At 49.8% G+C, this 19,621-nt stretch overlaps 6 protein-coding genes across 7 annotated transcripts; 4 read left to right on the forward strand and 2 right to left on the reverse strand.

Annotated features, from left to right (window-relative positions):
- Window positions 1–265: 265 nt before the first annotated feature.
- Window positions 266–1,411, forward strand: PV10_06562 (uncharacterized protein). The gene has a single exon (XM_016371376.1). It carries the CDS (start codon window positions 449–451, stop codon window positions 1,253–1,255), a length of 807 nt encoding a protein of 268 aa, XP_016223669.1. The 5' UTR covers window positions 266–448; the 3' UTR covers window positions 1,256–1,411.
- PV10_06563 (uncharacterized protein) lies at window positions 1,327–3,521 on the reverse strand. The gene is made up of 2 exons (XM_016371377.1): window positions 2,808–3,521; window positions 1,327–2,757 (listed from the first exon to the last, which is right to left on the reverse strand). The coding sequence occupies exons 1-2, from the start codon at window positions 2,906–2,908 to the stop codon at window positions 1,572–1,574; spliced, it is 1,287 nt and encodes a 428-aa protein (XP_016223670.1). The 5' UTR covers window positions 2,909–3,521; the 3' UTR covers window positions 1,327–1,571.
- A 1,044-nt stretch (window positions 3,522–4,565) lies between these two features.
- Window positions 4,566–6,604, forward strand: PV10_06564 (hydroxyethylthiazole kinase). Its single transcript, XM_016371378.1, has one exon. It carries the CDS (start codon window positions 4,919–4,921, stop codon window positions 6,512–6,514), a length of 1,596 nt encoding a protein of 531 aa, XP_016223671.1. The 5' UTR covers window positions 4,566–4,918; the 3' UTR covers window positions 6,515–6,604.
- Window positions 6,517–8,181, reverse strand: PV10_06565 (uncharacterized protein). Its single transcript, XM_016371379.1, has one exon. The coding sequence runs from the start codon at window positions 8,025–8,027 to the stop codon at window positions 6,588–6,590; it is 1,440 nt and encodes a 479-aa protein (XP_016223672.1). The 5' UTR covers window positions 8,028–8,181; the 3' UTR covers window positions 6,517–6,587.
- A 215-nt stretch (window positions 8,182–8,396) lies between these two features.
- PV10_06566 lies at window positions 8,397–11,295 on the forward strand. 2 transcript variants are annotated; one of them, XM_016371380.1, is made up of 8 exons: window positions 8,397–8,724; window positions 8,773–8,855; window positions 8,903–9,645; window positions 9,702–9,834; window positions 9,890–10,099; window positions 10,150–10,305; window positions 10,360–10,528; window positions 10,579–11,295. In XM_016371380.1, the coding sequence occupies exons 1-8, from the start codon at window positions 8,656–8,658 to the stop codon at window positions 11,059–11,061; spliced, it is 2,046 nt and encodes a 681-aa protein (XP_016223673.1). In that variant the 5' UTR covers window positions 8,397–8,655; the 3' UTR covers window positions 11,062–11,295. The 2 variants fall into 2 exon arrangements, with proteins under 2 accessions (XP_016223673.1, XP_016223674.1); XM_016371381.1 differs by having other exon boundaries at window positions 10,360–11,295.
- Window positions 11,296–17,241: 5,946 nt separating this feature from the next.
- Window positions 17,242–18,342, forward strand: PV10_06567 (uncharacterized protein; the record flags this gene model as incomplete). Its single annotated transcript, XM_016371382.1, has 1 exon — window positions 17,242–18,342. The coding sequence occupies one exon, from the start codon at window positions 17,242–17,244 to the stop codon at window positions 18,340–18,342; it is 1,101 nt and encodes a 366-aa protein (XP_016223675.1).
- Window positions 18,343–19,621: the final 1,279 nt, after the last annotated feature.

Genomic DNA, 19,621 nt, shown 5'->3' on the forward strand with positions numbered 1-19,621 from the left:
GACTCAAGAGCCTCCTGTCTGTAGTCTCTCACATTCACGTGTAAAGTACGATAGAGAACACCAGATCTCATTGAGCAGTGCCTCAATTTCACTCAGCGGCTCTTCAAAACCTCCCGGGAGAAATAATTCTTCCCGTGTACCATAGGGAAAGACGATACGAGGTTCGCATGCATAAGCGAATGTGGGCCACAAGCCACCACCCCTTTCTGAGGCGGAGGTAGAAGCGGAGATGGAGGCCCGGGCAGAAACGACAACAACAAATCAGCGACGACCAACGCCAGCACCAGCAGCAACACGATAATCAACAACACCATTTCCTATCACGACAATTCTCAACCAACAGCCGTGATCAATTAAAGGGCATTCTTTCCTCACCACTCCCATTATTACTCCCACTACCACTAGCATTATTCCCACTCTCACAGCATCATTCTCTTTTCACACAACCATGTCTCATTCACCAAGCCAGAGCCAGAGCCAGAGCTCACCCACATCAGATGAACCAATACCATACGATCCCAGCACTCCCAAGACATATCCGCAATTCCTATTATTCGGTGACAGCATCACCCAAGGCGGCAGCCATGTCTTGCAAGCCACCTTATCAGACTGGTACCAGCGACGCCTCGACGTCATCAACCGTGGGTTCTCCGGCTACACAGCACCAGCCGCCTTCGAAACACTAAGACAGTTTTTTCCTGTCGTGCCGCCAACACCCGTGTCGCCACGCATACAATTAATGACAGTCTTCTTCGGCGCCAATGATGCATGTGTACCAGGCACGCCGCAACATGTGCCTTTGGAAGAATATGTTCAGAATCTCAAGAACATCATCGAGTATCCCCCGCTGAAAATGCATGGTACCAAGGTGATTCTGGTGGTGCCGCCGCCAGTGGATGAATGGCAATTGGGCAATGGGGAGCGAACGGCTGTTGTTACGGCGCAGTATGCTGATGCGTGTCGACAGTTGGGTCAGGAATTGGGGCTTCCGGTTCTGGATTTGTGGACGCTGTTCATGTCCAAGGCGGGCTGGACGCCAGGACAATCGGGGCCTTTGGTTGGGAGTAAGGATGCTCCTAAGAACCCCGTGCTGGATAGTTTGTTGTCCGATGGTCTTCATTTCACGGCTCCGGGTTATCAGTTGGTCGTGGATGAGTTGATTCAACTCATACAGACCCAATTGCCAGATTTCACTCCGGACAAATTGCCGCAGATATTTCCAGACTGGAGATTCATGATGCGTTCACGACCATGATGGGACAGGTCAACTCCAGGGTAGGAGTTTTCCCATTGGTTACACGCAACACCAATAAAAACAAATACAAACACAGCGATCAAGGTAAATGATTTGTGGGACTAGACGAGATTCTAGCTACATAGCCCCAAAGACGACGATTGTGATAGACCCAACTGGGAATGAATGAATTTTCCATTGTTACATGTTGGAGAAGAGAAACGATGGCAACAAGGCGATCAGGCAGAAAAACCGTATGGCGTAAGGAGTGGAGTGTACCGAGCATAGGATGCGGTCGTGTGCAGGAACGTGAATCAGAATGTTCTTGTTAAAAGAATCACTCGTCGTCACTGTCACTGTCCTCTTCCTCACTCGCCTGGTCAAGCCATTCCAAGAATTGTGTCGCGGCCTTGCGAACCTTTCGGCTCGTACTGATGTCGACATATTTCTTGCTGGCCTTGGCTCCCCATGCTTTGACCACCTCCTCACTCACCAAATCGTTCTGATAGTAGCTGAGAAGGATGCCCGACACTTGAGGGATCAATTCCGGATGGTCGTTGCCCACAAATCGTTCTGTGCCTCCCAAGAACGCCTTTTGATGCTTTTCGGATTCTCCGATCAGCTTCTGCAGCATCCCAGCACGCGGGGCAATCTGCTTGAGGACATTCTCGTCGAACAGCGTCTGAGCCAGCACAGTCAATGTCTTGTGCTTAGACTCGATGCCTAGATCCAAGGCCTTTTTGTAGATGTCGACATCGTCCACCTTGCTAACCGAGCCCTTTGCCTTGGTCTCCTCAATGAGCCACGTTCCGAGTTGGTCATAGGCACTGGCCCCTCCACCGTTCTCATCGCCGTCCTCTTCGTCGTCAAAGGCGAGCGACCGCTTTAGGTCTGAGGGGAGTTCCTTGGCACGAGCAGCCACGGCTTCGGCAGATGTATCGACGGCCCATTCCTCTTCTTCGAAGTTTCCATTGCTGTTGGCTCCGATGCCCTTTGCACTTTCGGTGATGTGCTTGGTGAACTCGTCGTCACTTCCGGCGGCAAGTTCTCCGTCATCCTCGTCAGCATCACCTTTGTCCGAGTTGGAGTCGTGTGGGCTGCCACCATTGGCAGAGCCCTTCTCCTCGCTCTCAGCTTTGGCACGATCGCGTCGAGACATCTTTTCCTTCTTTGTCTTTTTGCCTCCTTTGGGTTCGTTCTTGAGGATGAAGCCACTCAGTTTGTGGCGCAAGTCGACTTGACTGCGTTGCCCACAGGCCTTGCAATCCAGCAAGATTCGGCCGTCTTTGATGTTGATGTCGGTCTCGGGATTCTTGCAGTTCTTACAGAGGACAAACTTGGAAATGAAGCCGTCCAAGGAGTCTTGGAGCTTGGAGGCTTCGTGGGCGCCGTTGATGATCCATCGGTCGTCTTTCGGGTTGGTGTTGGTTTGAGCACCAAGTTCGAAGCCAAAGTATTTGATCACATAGGCAGGTGGACGGGCCAATGAGGCGGCAACGCTGGGAAGATTGGCGACCACGGTTCTGGAGAATGTTAGGACGGGGGAGATGAGCAAGACGAGACAGACACTCACTTGATTCCGTTTCCTTTGCCTTCAATCTTTGATTGCAAGCGTTCCATCTTGTAGCGATAGAAGGGATCAGAGACATCCCGGCGAATGTTGATAGTAGCCATGATGATGGACCTTGGTTTGTAATCTTGACAATCGTTTCTTTTGAATCTAGGTGGTCTGTGGTCTTTGGTCTAGGGGCGGAGGTAGAGGGAAAGACTGTTGGGAAATCTTTCGATCAAGCAGGACATGCGTGGATATTACCACTGAGGGAGAAGATATAACATCAAGGAAGGAGGACTGTTGGTCGTAGGATCAACCATATGAACACCCTGTATGACTACAAGGATGCCGTTGAACTGGATATATATCCAGCTTCTGCTTGGTTTTGGTTTTGGAGGAGTGAAAGACTGCCCGATACATGAACAATCCGGGTGCGATTCGATTCAGACGGGGGGTCAGTCCAAGGTAAAAGGGTGGATGGATGGATGGATGGATGAATTGATGGAGGTGGATGGATACTGGATCGAGGATACTGTATTTGATGGCTGGCAGGAGATGGCGATCAAGACAAATCCTGTGATGAAGGACGAGGTGATGGCTAAGTCAGACCTGGTCAGAAGTGAGACTGATGATGGTGATGGTAAGAATGAAAAGAGGAAAAGATTTGATTTTGGAGGAGGGCGAAAGACAAGACTTTGTTTAGCCTGCGCTACTCGGGTTGGTTGCTGGTTGGTGGATGGAGGGAGGAGAAAATCAAAGGTGGGAGCGAGTAGTGGGAACGGGCTGGACAAAGAGAGTGTGAGAGCGAGGGTGCAAGGTGAGTGGGTAGGCGGGAGGGAGAAGGCGAGGGGGCCACGGGGGGCAACTGACTACTGGGACTGAGACTGGGGGCAAATGCGAACGGGCAGTGGAGAAAGGCGGGCAGAATGGTCAGGCAGACACGCAGAACAGGCACAGGGCGAGTCATGTCGGGGATTGGGTGAGAATGACACGAAAAAGACAACGAAGAATCAAGACTCACAAAGGGTTGATGGGTGCCATGGGTGCCTGAGGAACCCGGAACGCCAATGGATGCCGCAGGTGTCAAACATCGAAAAAGGGTGCCAGAAAGTACCAGACATACAATACAATACGCATACAGCAAACAAGACATGATTGCTCGAATTTCGCCAGTGCAAGTTGTGCATGTTGCACGTGGCATATTGAAATTAGAGGTACCCAGGCACGGCGTTTTGTACTGGAGGTACCATAACCGGAAAATTCAATGCTGATGCCCAAAGCTCATCACGTGCTGGAGACGATTTTTAATGTCACCTACCGTCATGAAGAAAACTCAATTGAGAAGAAAAGCGGTAATTCGCTCCGGGGACGGGATTAAGATTGTCCCAGGCAGCCTTAGACATCCCTGTAGAGGCCGAGAGACCCGAAAGGCTCTTTTTTAGGGCCCAATTTGGTTATTATTAGGCGACAGCTGTGTGTATTCCTGTTGATTGCAGCCTTGAGGACAATTTACTGGTGACTCAATCTTGTCCTTTGGTATTCTGGGAGGAAATTATGATCATATATGTATATACAACTTGATAGTGAGGCCTTCTATGGAATCCAAATCACTACCTAGATGATACTTGGTGGTTATACTGTCATCAAGTCTAGGTCTTTGGCATCTGTACAAGGGGATGTGAGTCCCAGACGTCAACTCACTCAGAACAAAAACTCTGCCATATATGAAACGACAATAACCATAAAATCATTTATTCCATGCCCATCTTAGTAATCAGTGTGTCCTTCTCAAGTCTTGAATCAACTACCAGAAGAGAGTGATTGACCAGCTAGGTGGTTTGAGTGTGCCCATGATTTGCCCAGCAACCTCGTCAGCAAAAATGAAAATGACACAATCAATTCGCACACTCATCCAACAATTCTCCAGTCATGAGCTTGACGCTACTCTGTGCACTGTACACTCATTCCATCTAACTCCTAACCAAACTTCCATCCTCATCTTGGCCATCTTCTCCCCCAGGTGAATTATTGTTGTCGTCGTCATCAGCACTAGAAAGAAGATGTTATCTGTGTCATAAAACCGCTACACCCCACCTTGTCAAATCCCAGTCCGAGATCCAGCCCAACAAACCATGGCCAGCAGACAACTGGACTGGTCACTTTACCTAGTGACAGATTCCACTCCAGCCATCCTGGGTGACAAAGACATTGTTCATGTTGTGGAACAGGCTCTCCTCGGTGGCGTGACCATCGTCCAGTATCGCGACAAACATGCCGACACTGGGGTCATGATTGAAAATGCTTCTCGACTTCACGCCGTAACCCGCAAATACAATGTACCACTCCTTATCAACGACCGACTGGATGTAGCCCAGGCTATAGGTGCTGAGGGCGTTCACATCGGCCAAGATGATATTCCAATTAAGCTGGCAAGAAAACTCTTGGGTTCTGAAGCCATCATCGGCGTCACGGCCTCGTCGGTAGCAGAAGCTGAAAAAGCCATCCAAGACGGTGCAGACTATCTCGGCATAGGCACAACCTTTGCAACACCGACCAAGACAGACACAAAGTCTATTATAGGCACACGGGGTCTACAAGAGATCCTCGGCTCCACGTCGACAGGGACAGAAAAATCCATTCCGTGCGTCGCCATCGGCAGCATCAACTCTCGAAATGTGCAAAGAGTGCTTCATCAATCCGCCCACGGCACCAATCGACTGAATGGCGTAGCCGTTGTCAGTGCCATCATGGCATCCTCAGACCCCCGAGAATCTGCAAAGCAACTCGTCGACCTAATCAAATCCACGCCTCAGAAGTTCTACGCCAGCGTATCACCAACCTCGTCTACCAGGACCAACATCTCCGAAATCGTGGCCGAAATCCCCGACATTATCAAAACACACGTGACCTCGTCGACACTGACACACAATATGACCAACACGGTCGTACAAAACTTTGCAGCCAACGTGGCGATTGCGACAGGAGCGTCACCCATCATGTCGGACAACGGACCAGAAGCGCCTGATCTAGCGAGACTTGGAGGCGGACTAGTGATCAATATGGGCACGGCGACACCAGAGAAGATGAAATCATTCTTAGCGGGACTTCAAGCATATAATCAGGTCGGATCACCAGTTATACTAGATCCGGTAGGAGGCGGCGCAACAGCTCTACGACGCGAAGCCATCAAGACGCTACTAGCCGCAGGGTTCTTCAGCGTTATCAAAGGAAACGAAGGCGAGATCGGCGCCGTCGTCGGCGCATCTGGAGTCCAACAACGAGGTGTCGACTCCGGACCTTCGACGTCGACTCACGAGGAGAAAATCAAGATTGTTCAGGACCTCGCTCGTCGTGAACATAACATCATTGTTATGACCGGCGCCATCGACTATATCTCCGATGGTACGCGTACAATCACTCTTGGAAATGGGTCTCCTTATCTGGGCAGAATCACAGGTGCAGGATGTGCGCTCGGCGCTGTCATCGCCAGCTATAATGCCGCCTATCGTCATGATAAATTACTTGCCACTCTGGCGGCGCTGCTTCATTATGAGCTTGCCGCGGAACGTGCAGAGGCGAGAGTGGAAGTTCGAGGTCCAGGAACCTTTATTCCTGCCTTCCTTGACGAGTTGTATCTATTTGGTGAGGAGATGAAGCAAGGGGTTGGAACCGGCGACAAGACGAAGTTTCAAGAAAAGGTCAAGATTGAGCTCATCGAATCGAGCTGAAGTGTCAAGAGGTGAAACGTCTAAATGTTAGTATCGCAACTAAAGTTGAAGTCTATATCGAGAACCTAGTATATCAGCCCTTGTTCAGACACTCACATCTCCCTTCAGCGCACGGCATAATATCTCTTATAATGTCTAGCTTGACCCATTGTCCTTGTTTGATGCTGTCCTGCCTTGTCCCGGCATTGCTCGTGGGCGAGAATCCTGACGGGGTAAGCGTAAGCTGTCTTTGGCCAATCTCTTTCACTCCTCTCAAAGCCGTGGCGATGAGGAACTCATCATCATATGCCACAATCGACATTTCAACACCATGAATCTCTTCACCTCGAAACAATGTTTTCATTCCCTTCTCGGCCTTCTCTGGAACCGTCCATTTCGTCTCCTCGTCTGCATTGTCCAAGCCTGAGCGAGAAAGACGATCATCGATGGGACTCAACAGGGTGTTGATGTCTGGGAGAATAGGGCTTGCAGCACTTGAGACGCGACTGTGACCACCGCTGATGTCCGTGCTCCTCGACTCTCTGGCTCGACTTCTTGAACGGCTTCGACTCCGACTCCGACTGGAATAACCATTCAGGATGGACCAGGGCTTGGGAGCGACGACATTGATGAATTCCAGCTCTCTCAGCCAGCTCGCCAAGAGACCTTCGCCGACCATTTTGATGTAGGCTTCCTTCAATCCCCAATAGGCGTAGAAGCGACGCAATTTCAACTCAATAATGGTCGACTCTAGTTCCTTTTGTCGCTTTAGTTTGGCTGCTGTCGTATCTGAAGACTCTTCGTCGCTGCTGCCACCGCTGCTGTCACTAGGCCAAGCGCCCTCTTCGCGTTCGACCACAGGGAGATGGATGGGGGCGTGTTTCATATCTCTCCTTTCTCGGTCGGAGAACATCTCGCCAAAGATTTCAACCCACTCGTCAAACTTGGCTTGTGTGGTCATATCCTTTGGAGTTCGTTTGTCTTCGTCAGTGCAAGCGATGTCGACACCAAGGCGGACCTGGTTTGGTGGATGATGGTGATCAAACTCGGGTGAGTGGTAGTGGTGATGGTGGCCGGTCAGGTCAAGGCGATCGAGGCTTTCGGCTGTGGTCGCCTCAGGGGATGATGGGCCTGGGACTTGTGATGCGGGGGTATCACACCCGATGATGGCGACCAAGCCAGCCTGATGGCTAACGTTAAATTCGAGCCCACCCTTGAGTCCATCAGGATCCCAGAAAGAGGGAGGCGACCAATACGGCCGGCGGTGTGGAGCGGGTGTCCGAGAAACTTGAACTTTGGACCATGGTATACGGGCGGTCTTATGAATGAACGAGTATTTGAGCAAGGCGCTGGCGAGGGACATAAAGCGGTCAGCGGGACGAATGAAACGCGTGATGGCTTCCTGGTCTGGAAATTGGAGAGTAGATAGTAAAGGGAGATTGTATGGCTGTTTTGGGGTTGAAGGAACCAGGGGGCGAGTGTCGATGTAGTGGCGGGTGACGGTAGTTCGGTGTGGTTCAGGTAATGAAGCCATGATGACTGGTGGCTGAGGGCGACTTGGAGATGAGGCCAAGGATTCAACGAGCGGTCAAGGGGTATTTACACCAAGATACTCGGACACCAATAATGCCTCTATGGCCATCATCTCATTCTCAGACGGGGGCTCGCATAGTTGTGTTGTACAGCAGTGGTTGAGTTTGGTCGTTCGTCTCACGTTGTGAACGATGGTGGTTTGTTTCAAAAGACCACGTGATTTTGTCAGACCGGAATTGAAAGCACCACACGAGAGGCAGGAGCAACAAAGGAAGAGATGCGGGGCGACACGTGATCATAATTCCACGTGACAATCAATATCAGGACAACGTTCAATATCCCACCTCCCGTCCTTTCAACTCAATTCTACCACCAAGCAAATTATCATGTCCCAGCAGCGTCGCACGTCCAGGATCATTGAAGACAAACATTTATACACATAGGTTTTGACTCTGACTGCCCATTTTAGTTGGTATGCGACCCGACGGCTGATCAAAGGAACTTTATCATCATCTCATTCATTCGACACTCGAGACTAGGTCGGCGTCTTCAACCTGTGCCACCACTCACCGTAACCTTCTTATACCCGATCATGTAAGCACCGCGCTTGCTGGCTGACCCGGATTGTAATGTCACAAAAGATTGGAAGACAGCGAGTATCGTTGGCATGTACGACGTGCCGGAGTCGGAGGACTCGAGTGGGTACCATACCTTTGTGCACAAACTTGATCATTAACGGTCCACAGTGTGACGGCAATCTACCAGAGTGTGGAACCTGTTTACGCGCTGGGAAGCAATGCGAGTATCCACATGAAACCGAGAAGCGCAAGTATGTATCCTAGGCCATATCTCTATCACCCACAACTAATGGCTTAGGCCCCCGACAAAGCGCTATGTCGAGGCTCTGCATGCGCGCATCGAATCTCTCGAGCGACAATTGCAGGCTTATCAGCGTCAACGTCTCGACTCAGCTGCCTCAGGAGCGGTTGATCCCTCCATAAAACAAGACACAGACTCGTCCGACTTGAACCTCAACGTTGATGGGGATGATTTGGCGCCCCAAGACCGGGGTCCAGTAGACGACCTGGCAGAGATTGCTGGGCAACTGGACATTGCTGAGGATGGTCACTTGCGGTATTTTGGCGCTCCAAGTTATTTCAATCTACTTCGAAGGAACGCTTATGGTTCCACGTCCAATGCTGAGCAAGACCCCTATGGCGCAGGACTCGCTGTTTCGTATGGTCTCTTTGACATCGACCTTACTCTCGAGACACAAACACATCTGCTCGACCTATACTGGAAGTGGCAAAATCCATGGCAGTATCTAGTCCACCGAACAGCCTGCCAGAGGGCCGTGGATCGAGGAACCTATGACGACTACTGCACCCCCCTCCTTATCCGTTGCATCCTCGCCCTCGCAGCGCGATACTGCGACCATTCAGATGCTCGTCTCGACCCGCACGATGCCAACACTGCCGGTGACTTGCTGGCTGCTCAAGCCAAAGATATACTAAGCGTCGAGATCGAGCATCCATCTACCTCGACAGCCGCTGCTCTGGCTCTGCTGGCACTCCGGGAAATGTCGGTTAATAAGGAGAGCCTAGGATGGATTTATATTGGTAAATGGCCTCACACGCTTGATTGTCGACGTGACTGACCTTCTTTTCCAATCAAGGCATGGCTGTCCGCATCGCCTATAACTTAGGACTGAACCTCGATTGCCAGACTTGGGTCAACCAGCAAAAGATCTCTGAAGAAGAGGCAGAGATCCGTAGGATCACTTGGTGGGGATGCTACCTCTTGGACAAGTCCTTCACCCCATTCCCATCTTTGTGCTCTTAAACCTGCTAACGTGTCTAACAGGCTCTTCACCCTTGGGCTTGGGCGTCCAAGTATGATTCGCGAGAGAGACATCACTGCCGCGAAGCCGTCGTTGCTCAAGGAGGAAGAGTTTGTCCCTTGGCTATCCGATGATCTCGGCCTTTCTGCGGACATGTCGGCCTCTCGTTGTGTCTCGAACTTACGGTATATGACATCAATATTTCAGACGGCATGCCCCACCCTGGATGAAATGTAGGCCACTCCTTGACTTTTGGTGATGCCGCACTAACAGCGTAAAACAGATACAGCCCAAAAAGCGACCTGTCCCTTCAGGCCAAGGAAGAGATGACTGCTAAAGCCTATCTTGAGCTCACTGAGATTTACTCAAAGTTACCTGGCTTCTTGAAGTTTCCGCATTCTGCGAAAACCCCTCGCCCTGCTCACATATATTCGTTGCAGTAAGTGGGATAAACCGTCCCTATCATTGCACACCTTTGTTGACCCCATTTTAGCTTACAGTACCATACTGTTCTCATATTACTTCACCGGCCGTTCTTGCGTCAGCGAGAGCGTAGAGCGTCAAATCAAACCTCGTCTTCCTTTTCCCACAATCAAATATGCACTTCTTCAGCTGAAGCAATATCTAATATTCTCAGAGCTTACCGGGCCAACTTCACCCTAGTAAGGTCACAATTGCTCTGTCATTTGCTCCGTTAACATTTCATTCCTAGCGGAGAATCCCAATTTCCACCATACATGCTCTTGGAACAGCTTCGGTGATACTCTTGCTGGACGCCACTTCCAGCGATACCAAGACCAGCCGTGCAGCTATCCGTTTGCTTAAATTCAACCTAACCTGTCTGCAGGAGATGAGCATTGCTTGGACCTGGAGCCTTCGTGCCATTCGATCTTTACAGATCCTTGCCGAAGAATGGTCTGTCAACGAGAGACTGCATGCTCAAAATGACCATAAGGCGCTAGGTGGCGAACAGTCATCCGAACCAACAGGGCTAACAGCGTCAAACATGTCCTTCAATCCCGACCAGAATGTGCTCGGCAGTGAAGACGTGTTTGCCAATATGAGTCCGCCGGCGATGTACGAGACATCACCCGAGAATATCGACTGGTTGATGGCCTTTGACAGTGGATTTTCAGATGTGCCAATGGACTTGAGTTTTGTCGACCAGGATTTATGGGAGATGGGTGCCAGATGAGCTTACTCCCGCCACCTGTACGCTGTTCGGTTCTCGCGGTATCTTAACAATACAAGTCACAAGACTATACATTCACCATGAAATCAGTCAAATCTCTAGTATATAAAGCGGGCGCATCATCAGGATAAACGCGACACTCGACTTGACCGTCATAATAACCTCTATTAGTGGATCCAGGGAGAGTCGAACTTTGAATATGATAACGGCTTAAAAGACAATTACAATGATCACAATGTCAACCCTTTTGCTTCTAATTTGTGGCTATTCTCGAGATATCGCTATGGACTCAAGAGTGTCAGCGGAGGTCCAAGACCTGTACCTCCGCCCATCGGTCAAGGGTTATCATGTAAATACCGGTCAAACTAAAACTGCAGCTGCTCGCACCTTGGGGTCTCTCGGTGGCCGCTGTAAATGTTTATGAATTTACAATTAGAGACTTGTAAGCCCAAACAGACATACTTCTAGGGTATATACAGCTTGATACTGCAGCCTGTATCCGATGCTCAAGAGCCGTTCGCAAAATCTGCCAAAGTTTCACCAAGAGGCTTGAACGCTGACGTGAGTGTCTTTGGAGGCCCACCGTTCAACTTAGTTACGTAGTGCTTTGGCGTGTCGTCGACAACCAGACGCAGAAGATCTGGACGAGAATAGTGGCCGACAGGGTCGGCAAGTGTCTTTGCACGATCGATGAGATCGAGGTCGATGTCGCAATAAATCAAACCATCGTGGTAAGGATCCGACGGTTCAGTAAGTTGGCGACCGTCTGGTCCAAACACTCTGGCTGCACCACCGCCACCACCACCAACCGAGAAGGATTTTCCAGTGGCACTATGGCCCTCTGTATTCTTCCTCAATCCGTCGGCTGAGAGCATTTGGTTGGTGACGAGCACAAAAGCGCCTCCCTCCAGAGCATGCATGCGACTGGCAGTCACTTCGTTGGCTTCTGTGCACACTGACCAAGGCTCTTCACCCAAAGCCTCGCCGTGATAAGGCCATGCAGCGACATGAACTTGTTCATTCTGAGCATAAGTGTGGTATTTCAGCAATGGCTGAAAGTGCTCCCAGCAATTGAGCATGCCGATCTTCCCAAGCTTGGTGTCAGCAACTGTTTGTAGAGAGTCGCCGGTCGAATCGCCAAACATGGTGCGTTCGAGATGAGTCGGCTTGATTTTCCTCCTGTGGAGAAGGACGTCGCCTTTGTCGTCGATCAAGATCTGCGCCAGATAGAGGGTGCTGGCAACTCTCTCGCTAAAGCCCAGAACAACGTGCATCTTGTTCTTCGCTGCAGCCTGTCTGATCTCCAGCATCTCCGGCCCACGTGCCGTCATGCTGTTCTTCATATATGCTTGAACAAGAGGGATGTTCTCGCTGTATGTCCCTCCCCAGATGAAATTGGGATACCCAGGAATCCATAGCTCAGAGAAGGCGATCAACGATGCGCCATTGGCAGCTGCTTCCTCGATCAACTGGATTGTCCGTTTAATTCCGCCTTGCAAATCAAACCATACAGGCTCTGCCTGCGAGATGGCGGCTTTGTACTTGCGCACAGACATTTCAACTGTTGTACAGAAACAGAAACAGAAAATGGTGGTTAGAGTAGGGAAGTTGGTCTGGTACCCAAGCCATCATCCCTGGTATGCAAGACATCTAAGAATCTATATACACTTGAACATCTCCAACTTACCGGTCTGTTGCCCAGCGAATGGTCTAGCGTCCGTACACTGTACATAGGGCTCGTGGCAAATGTCTGGGGAAAATGGGAATGGAAGTGGAGATCGGATTCGCATTATCCGCCACTTGGTAACCAATCGATATCAGTTGAATCCGTCAAAGCGGAGCTCGAGGATCCGGATGAGCATTAACCTATCTGCCCTGACCCCATTAAATGTTTAACATCAGGCGATTGGGGAGCGCGCTAATGCTCTAGTCCGCAATCGGCAAATTAGGTGGTGAACAAGATGTTGGAAAAGGCTGATCTAGCCCGTGGAGCCAGTGAGACTACATCTGATATTGTGTAAATATCGTATCAACTCCTCATGTGCCATCTCATCTGTTACCAGTGTTTATGAGCCTTATCGACTTGGGTGTATCTTGGGGCATGGATAATGCCATCCCGGCTATAGACTCACGATAACAAGTGTCCAGAACCGTCCGCTTGTATTTGATCAGTTGTCTGTATATGTTTGAAGCGACACCCCTGTGAACTGGGAGTTTGGACAACTGACATCCAAGCTGAATACTACTCACGAATTGAGACACCGCAGTAGCTGAATACTACACACGAATTGAGACGCCGCAGTAGGGTCCTTTACTCAATATGGCGACCGACGCTCCCGTTAAGGAGCATCGCAGCAAGTTCAATGTCTTGGTTCGTGGTTCCAAACACTGGTTGTATTGTCAAATACAAATTCTAACCGAGGATTGCTTACACAGATCATTCTCCTTGCTACCTTAGGTAGTATCTCTTACGGTTACTCATCATGCATTATTGCAACGACCTTGGGTCAGCCCAGCTTCATCACTGCAATGAAATTGGATGTCTATGAGAACTCGGTTCAACTGATTGGTGCCATCAATGGCCTATATCAAGCTGGTGGATTGCTGGGAACGATTTATGTCGGTTTGACTGGCGATCGTTTGGGTCGTAGATGGGCCATCTTTTCCGCCTCGGCCATCACAGTCGTGGGCGGTGCTCTTCAAGCTGGTTCAGTCCATGTTGGAATGTTCATGGCCGCCCGCTTCATCACAGGTTTGGGCATTGGTAAGCCGCATATCTGCACACTTCTATCCAGTTTCGATTCAGTTTCTGACCTCAATCCCCTATAGGTGCACTCGTCACCCTTGTGCCGCTTTGGCAGAGCGAGGTCGCCCCACCCAGAACTCGAGGCTTCTTGGTCGGACTTCACGGTTAGTTGTCAACGCAAGCGTTCATTTGACTGCAGAGAACCTTCAATCTGATGGCAAGTAAACAGGTGTCTTCATTCTTGTCGGCTACAGCACCGCCAGCTGGGTTGGCGTCGGATTTTTCTTCGTCAATGCCGGTGGTGCTCAGTTCCGACCACCTTTGGCCCTACAGATTGTACCGCCGTTTCTGCTCGCGTGTGCTATCATTTGGATGCCAGAGTCGCCTCGTTGGTGTAAGCCTGCACTTGAACTTTGCTAGTCTATCTATACTAACAGACTCTACACAGTGATGGAGAGAGATCGAGGAGAGGAATGTCTTGCCATTCTTCGAAAAATCCACGCCGATGCCTCAGATCCCAACGGCGAGTTCGCTCAGCGAGAATACGCCCAGATCAGCAAGCAAATCACCTATGAGAAGTCACTCCCTTCATCATGGGGATCTATTTTCACTATTCCGTCCTATCGCAAACGTTTTATTGTTGGGTTCGGGTGCATGTTCTTTGCCCAGTGCACTGGCACACAGGTCATTAACAGTGAGTATAACCAGTATGCCTGAGTTCGAACCGTTGTAGCTGATATGTAACGTCTTCTCAGACTATGGACCTTTGCTGTACAGCAACCTTGGATTTAGTACTGCTGATTCCCTCATCATTCAAGCCGGGTGGATTACCTGGGGTATTATTGGCAATTTTATCAATGCTCTCCTTCTGGACAGGGTCGGACGAAAGTGGCTGATGAGTAAGTTGCCTTAGCCTCCAATATTTTGACTATGATGCAGTCACTAATTCGTGGTGTCAACAGCCATTGGAATGATTGGTTGTGCTATCGCACTTCTGCTCGAGATCATCATGCTTGCACTTTATCAAGATAGTGGCAATCACGGCGGTAACAGTGCTGCAGTATTCTTCTTGTTCCTGCATATCGGCTTGTAAGTCCTGTCCTAGCATGAACGACATGGTCTCAAGCACAAAGTCAACTAACCACACCACTAGTTATGCCTCTGCTCTCGATGCGTCCACATATGTGTATGCTTCTGAAATTTGGCCGACTCACTTGAGAGCTCGTGGCTGCGCCATCTCGGTTGCAGGTCTCTTCGTCTCTTCTTTGATCCTGCTCTGCGCCGCTTCCGATGCCTTTGCGGCAATCGGCTGGAAATACTATCTTGTCTTCCTGTGCATGACACTTATTGGAGCTGTGTTCTTTGCTCTGGTATTTCCCGAGGTACGCTGTCCAACCATTTCCAGTGTGCTGCTGACTTAACTAACATCTTGTTCCCTTATAGACGAGACACAAGCCTCTCGAAGAGATTGCTGCCGCCTTTGGGGATGATGTCGTGGACTACTCCCTTGCTACAACCGGGAGCAAGGATAGTGAGCTCGGCGAGGAAGTCCATGAACAACCCAAGGTTGACCTTGAAAAGGAAGCTAACAAGGCTTGAAACCTATAAGGAGGATTTGGATGAACAGGAGATTCGGTCGGCATACAAGTATGTGACCATGACTAGCCTGTTGATCAATTTTCGATTGTATCGTGTAGTTTGAACATTCGCAAACTGTTCTGCCACGCAGCATTGGCGATTGTATCCAGCGCAAGGTCCTTGATACCTGCAACGACGAGGGCAACTCGATCGATAGTACAACTCTCGTTTCGACCTTGTACCATATGACCCGAAACGTAATTCTTAGGTTTCTGACTTGGAGGTAGCGATGGAGCACTTTGGAGGAGTCCATTAATCTGTGGCGTGGAAGGGATTTCGCACCAGGGAGCATCGGTTTCTAGATGCAGTCGATCCAGTGGTATCTCTTTGACCATCTCTAGTTGCTCTCCAGTCGTGAAACCCATACCACATACGCTGATATCGAAGCCGAGGTCCAATAGTTCCTGCATCTGGTCCGTATTGCCGGTAAACGAGTGGACTACACCTCTTCGTGGTAAACGTGGAAGAAAGGGTTTGATGATCTCAACAAAGTCCTGGTGAGAGTCGCGAATGTGGAGGAACAGCGGTAGATCGAGAGTAGTGGCCAGCTCTAACTGTTCCTTGAAAGCTCTTTGCTGATCTTCTTTGCTGGCTTTGTTCAAGTAGAAGTAATCAAGGCCAATTTCACCAAAAGCGACAACACAACTCCCGTCTCTTGTTGGAAGAGTCTTAGCAAGGCTCACCAAGGTAGACCAGGCGTCAGGCTCAGCATAGAGTTCGGATGCATGATATGGATGTACGCCTAAGGTCATGTAACACTGTCCAGGGTAGGCTTTGCAAATTTCTAGATTCTGCTGGGCACCCTCAAGAGTCATCGTGGTCAGCAGGATCTTCTTACAGCCCACTGACGTTGCTCGAGACAGGACTGCATCAAAGTCTTCCTCGTGTTGTTTCTTGCCGCGATATATACCATGAAACTGGCTTGCAGTGTAAGTGACCGCTATCTGGAGCAGCCTGTCGTCAGCACTCTGATCTGTCCACTATCGGGTCATGCATTTATATTACATCTGCAAAAGAAAGATTTGAAGAGCCTAGATTGGACATGATTGGGTAGAAATACTAGTGACCTCCGTGACCAGCTTCCTCAATTAAAGAGTGCCTCGAGATAGGTGTTTCTTCACTTATGGAGATGATGTTGCTCGAGTCGTGTGCTACTGAGTATCAGAAGAGTATAGCCCATAAAGAAGTGCAAGTCCTCGCGAATCAGGAGAAAGCAAGGAGGACATATGTTGCCAAGTGCGCTAGACTCAATTAGATCTAGTCTCATCACGTGGATGGCTTGGCGCTTGTTGCGTCAAATTCCAAAATCTCCACCAGTGACACTTCAATCGTACTTTTCCATTAGACATCCATCACCTTCTCGACCCAACAGTATTCATAGATGTGTCCGGAATGGCCAAGACCAAGGTAAAGAGGTCACTTCGAGATGAACAGATTCATAACAACGTCAAAAAGATCAAATTGTTGCCATCTACACTGACTGCAGAGACCACCGAGCCAAAAACCTTGCAGGATGTGAAACTTACCCAGGATGACATCGATATCTGTATTGATGCCCTCGAGGTTCTAGCAGAAAATCCTAGTGTCATCAAGTCAAAAGCTTGCAAGGATTTACGCACTGCTGTATTCCATTTCCGACATGCCTGCACGACGGGGGCTATTGCTTCAGGTGGGCGCCATCATCGTGCGGACACAAGATGCCTTTCTAACCCATTCCAGTCGATTCGAATCTGACTTCCCGGATCAGTGGCGCCCTTGCGGACGAAAATCATGTCGAAGCAAGAGTTTTGCTGGCAGAAATGCGGATTCGTGGACAGTCGCCCAAATTAGGAGCCTTGTGTCGATGGGTTCGAGATTTGGATGTCGTCAGCGGGCTGGCGGAGCAACTCAGTGACATCGGTTCCAAGCGTACTTCAAGAGAAACTGAATCTCTGAAGGTCCTTGATGCTATCCTCAGAGTCGTTGGGCCCGTCGACCACACCGCATCATCCTTGAGCATTTCTGGTCAACCTCTGGCTCCTCAGAAGGCGTGGGATCTTCGAGACATGGCTACGAGAATGCCAACCTACTCTCGAGTTCTGGACCGCACAATCTTCCCGCCGTCCCCGGAGGCCATAAAATCTCAATTTCGTGCTATTGAGACCACTCCTGGAATCAATCGAAAACCGCCTAACCACCATCCAGCCATACTTTACACGTCCTCGCCTGACGCAATTCCACTCGCGATGAATGGACCCAATACGACCCATCACAGGCACCCAGTTGTGCCCAATCTTCATCTCCTCAAAGACGCATTGACCCCCGAAGAATGCACCAAGATTATCGCTGCGGCAGAACTGGTTGGGTTCACCCCCGACGCGCCAATACGCGCCCCTGGGGAAGAAATCAGTATCCTAGCGCACAATTTTTACTGGGTGGTAGACACTAGCTTTTGTGCTCGTTTGTGGGATAGGGTCGAAAGGTTTGTCCCGGAAAGAGTCAATGGCAAAAAGGTTCGTGGCTTGAACAGACGTTTTAGAGTCTATCGATACGTGCCTGGTGCCGAGTATCGGGCTCATATTGATGGGGCATGGCCCCCTTCCTCCGTCGATGCCAACGACAAATACGTGTATGACGCTTCGCCGCCCGAACAACGGCAAACGTCACTTTTCACATTCCTGATTTATCTCAATGATGAATTCGAGGCTGGCGAGACAACATTTTTCCTTCCTAGCTCGCAGGAGGGAACCTTAAATGCGTATCCCGTCAAGCCCTTACAAGGCAGCGTGGCTATGTTTCCTCACGGCGAAACCGAGGGCAGTCTTCTTCACGAAGGTACGGGAGTTCATCAAACATCACAGCCGTCCGCAAAATACGTCATCCGCACAGATGTATTATACGATACAACAGCAAGCGACTAACAGTATTTGGAGACGAGACGAGACTATACACCCATGATGTCCCTCAACTTATCCTTTGCGATTGTCCAGGATCTCTCACCGTTCAGATTCGGAGGCAAAGAGGGCGTGACGCAGGTCAAAATCCTCTAGATCTACTGCAAGGCGAAGTTGAACTCAGTGTTATCAGGGCGAATATCAACGGATTCAGCCATAAAGCATTTCCGAAGCTGTAACCCAAACCAAAGTCCAGCACAAGTCGATGGCACTTGTCCGATAAGCCAGCATAGCATGTTCATGGCATCACTTCAGCCTTCGAAAATCTTCAGGCTCTCTTCGACGGCGAACAACTTTGCAACAAGACTATATCACAGCCTCCCATGACTATGTCGAGCTACATAATGACCACCAATCAGGAGGGTCGGCCAGTTCAGCAACGCGAACATGTTGCACCTGTTCACCAAAGTCTAGATTCGTCTCGGGCTCGTACAAAGTCACCTCTCGCCAGGATTGCCATGTGGATGTCGCCACCGAGAGCCCACCCTCTAGCTTCTCTCCTGACATCCTTGCACACAGAAAGTACACATGGCTAACGAGAGTAGCCGGAGCAAGCCAAGATTCGCTTATTCTGCATGGCTTCCAAGATCCTTCCATTCTTGTACAATGCCCCGTTCAACATACGGAGTAGAGAGATGGCAACGGCAGGGATCCACTCTTATAAACGCATTGGAAATGGCGCCCCCAATCACCGGCGCTACAATGTGTGAAAAAGAAAATTCTATTCTAGAGTGGAGAAGAATTCGGGAACTATTCACTGTCGTTCCCGACCCATAGGGCCCGAGCCACTAGAAGGTAATTTTGTACATGCATCGTTGCCGATATAGAGGCTCAATAGAGACTGAGAGCGACATAGGACCAAAGAAAGGCCTCACCAATCATGAAACGATTGTCGAATGGCCAACCTAGACTCTGCTGCGATGTCGGAGGCATGGCATTCTCACACATGGCAGGGTATAGATTTGAAGATCTTCGTCGCTAGAACATTTGCAGCTTAGTCCTTGAGAAGAGGAGCGACTTGGTCTGAGAATATCACACTGTGGACACAATTGTCACGCCTACAATACCAGTGACAAGCCGTTCTAGATTTGTTCGACAGTCAGGAGGGCAATTATCTTGATCATCAGAGGTCAACTTCGATCTTGGAACCCTCTGCCAAGCAACGGAGATCCATGATCAAAAGAGTTCAGGGACCGAAAATCGTTCTCCACTGCGGCTTCATCATCCAACCATATTGTATGTTGCA

This window comes from Exophiala mesophila, assembly GCF_000836275.1.
Source record: "Exophiala mesophila strain CBS 40295 unplaced genomic scaffold supercont1.4, whole genome shotgun sequence".
Taxonomy (NCBI): Eukaryota; Fungi; Ascomycota; class Eurotiomycetes; order Chaetothyriales; family Herpotrichiellaceae; genus Exophiala; species Exophiala mesophila.

Bases quoted from the DNA above. Each gene is read 5' to 3' on its own strand.
- PV10_06562 (XM_016371376.1), top strand. From the start codon at position 449: ATGTCTCATTCACCAAGCCAGAGCCAGAGCCAGAGCTCACCCACATCA.
- PV10_06563 (XM_016371377.1), bottom strand. From the start codon at position 2,908: ATGGCTACTATCAACATTCGCCGGGATGTCTCTGATCCCTTCTATCGC. The intron at 2,758-2,807 runs GTGAGTGTCTGT...AACATTCTCCAG, and splicing joins GGCAAAGGAAACGGAATCAA to AACCGTGGTCGCCAATCTTC.
- PV10_06564 (XM_016371378.1), top strand. From the start codon at position 4,919: ATGGCCAGCAGACAACTGGACTGGTCACTTTACCTAGTGACAGATTCC.
- PV10_06565 (XM_016371379.1), bottom strand. From the start codon at position 8,027: ATGGCTTCATTACCTGAACCACACCGAACTACCGTCACCCGCCACTAC.
- PV10_06566 (XM_016371380.1), top strand. From the start codon at position 8,656: ATGTCACAAAAGATTGGAAGACAGCGAGTATCGTTGGCATGTACGACG. The intron at 9,646-9,701 runs GTAAATGGCCTC...TTTCCAATCAAG, and splicing joins CCTAGGATGGATTTATATTG to GCATGGCTGTCCGCATCGCC. The intron at 10,100-10,149 runs GTAGGCCACTCC...AGCGTAAAACAG, and splicing joins TGCCCCACCCTGGATGAAAT to ATACAGCCCAAAAAGCGACC.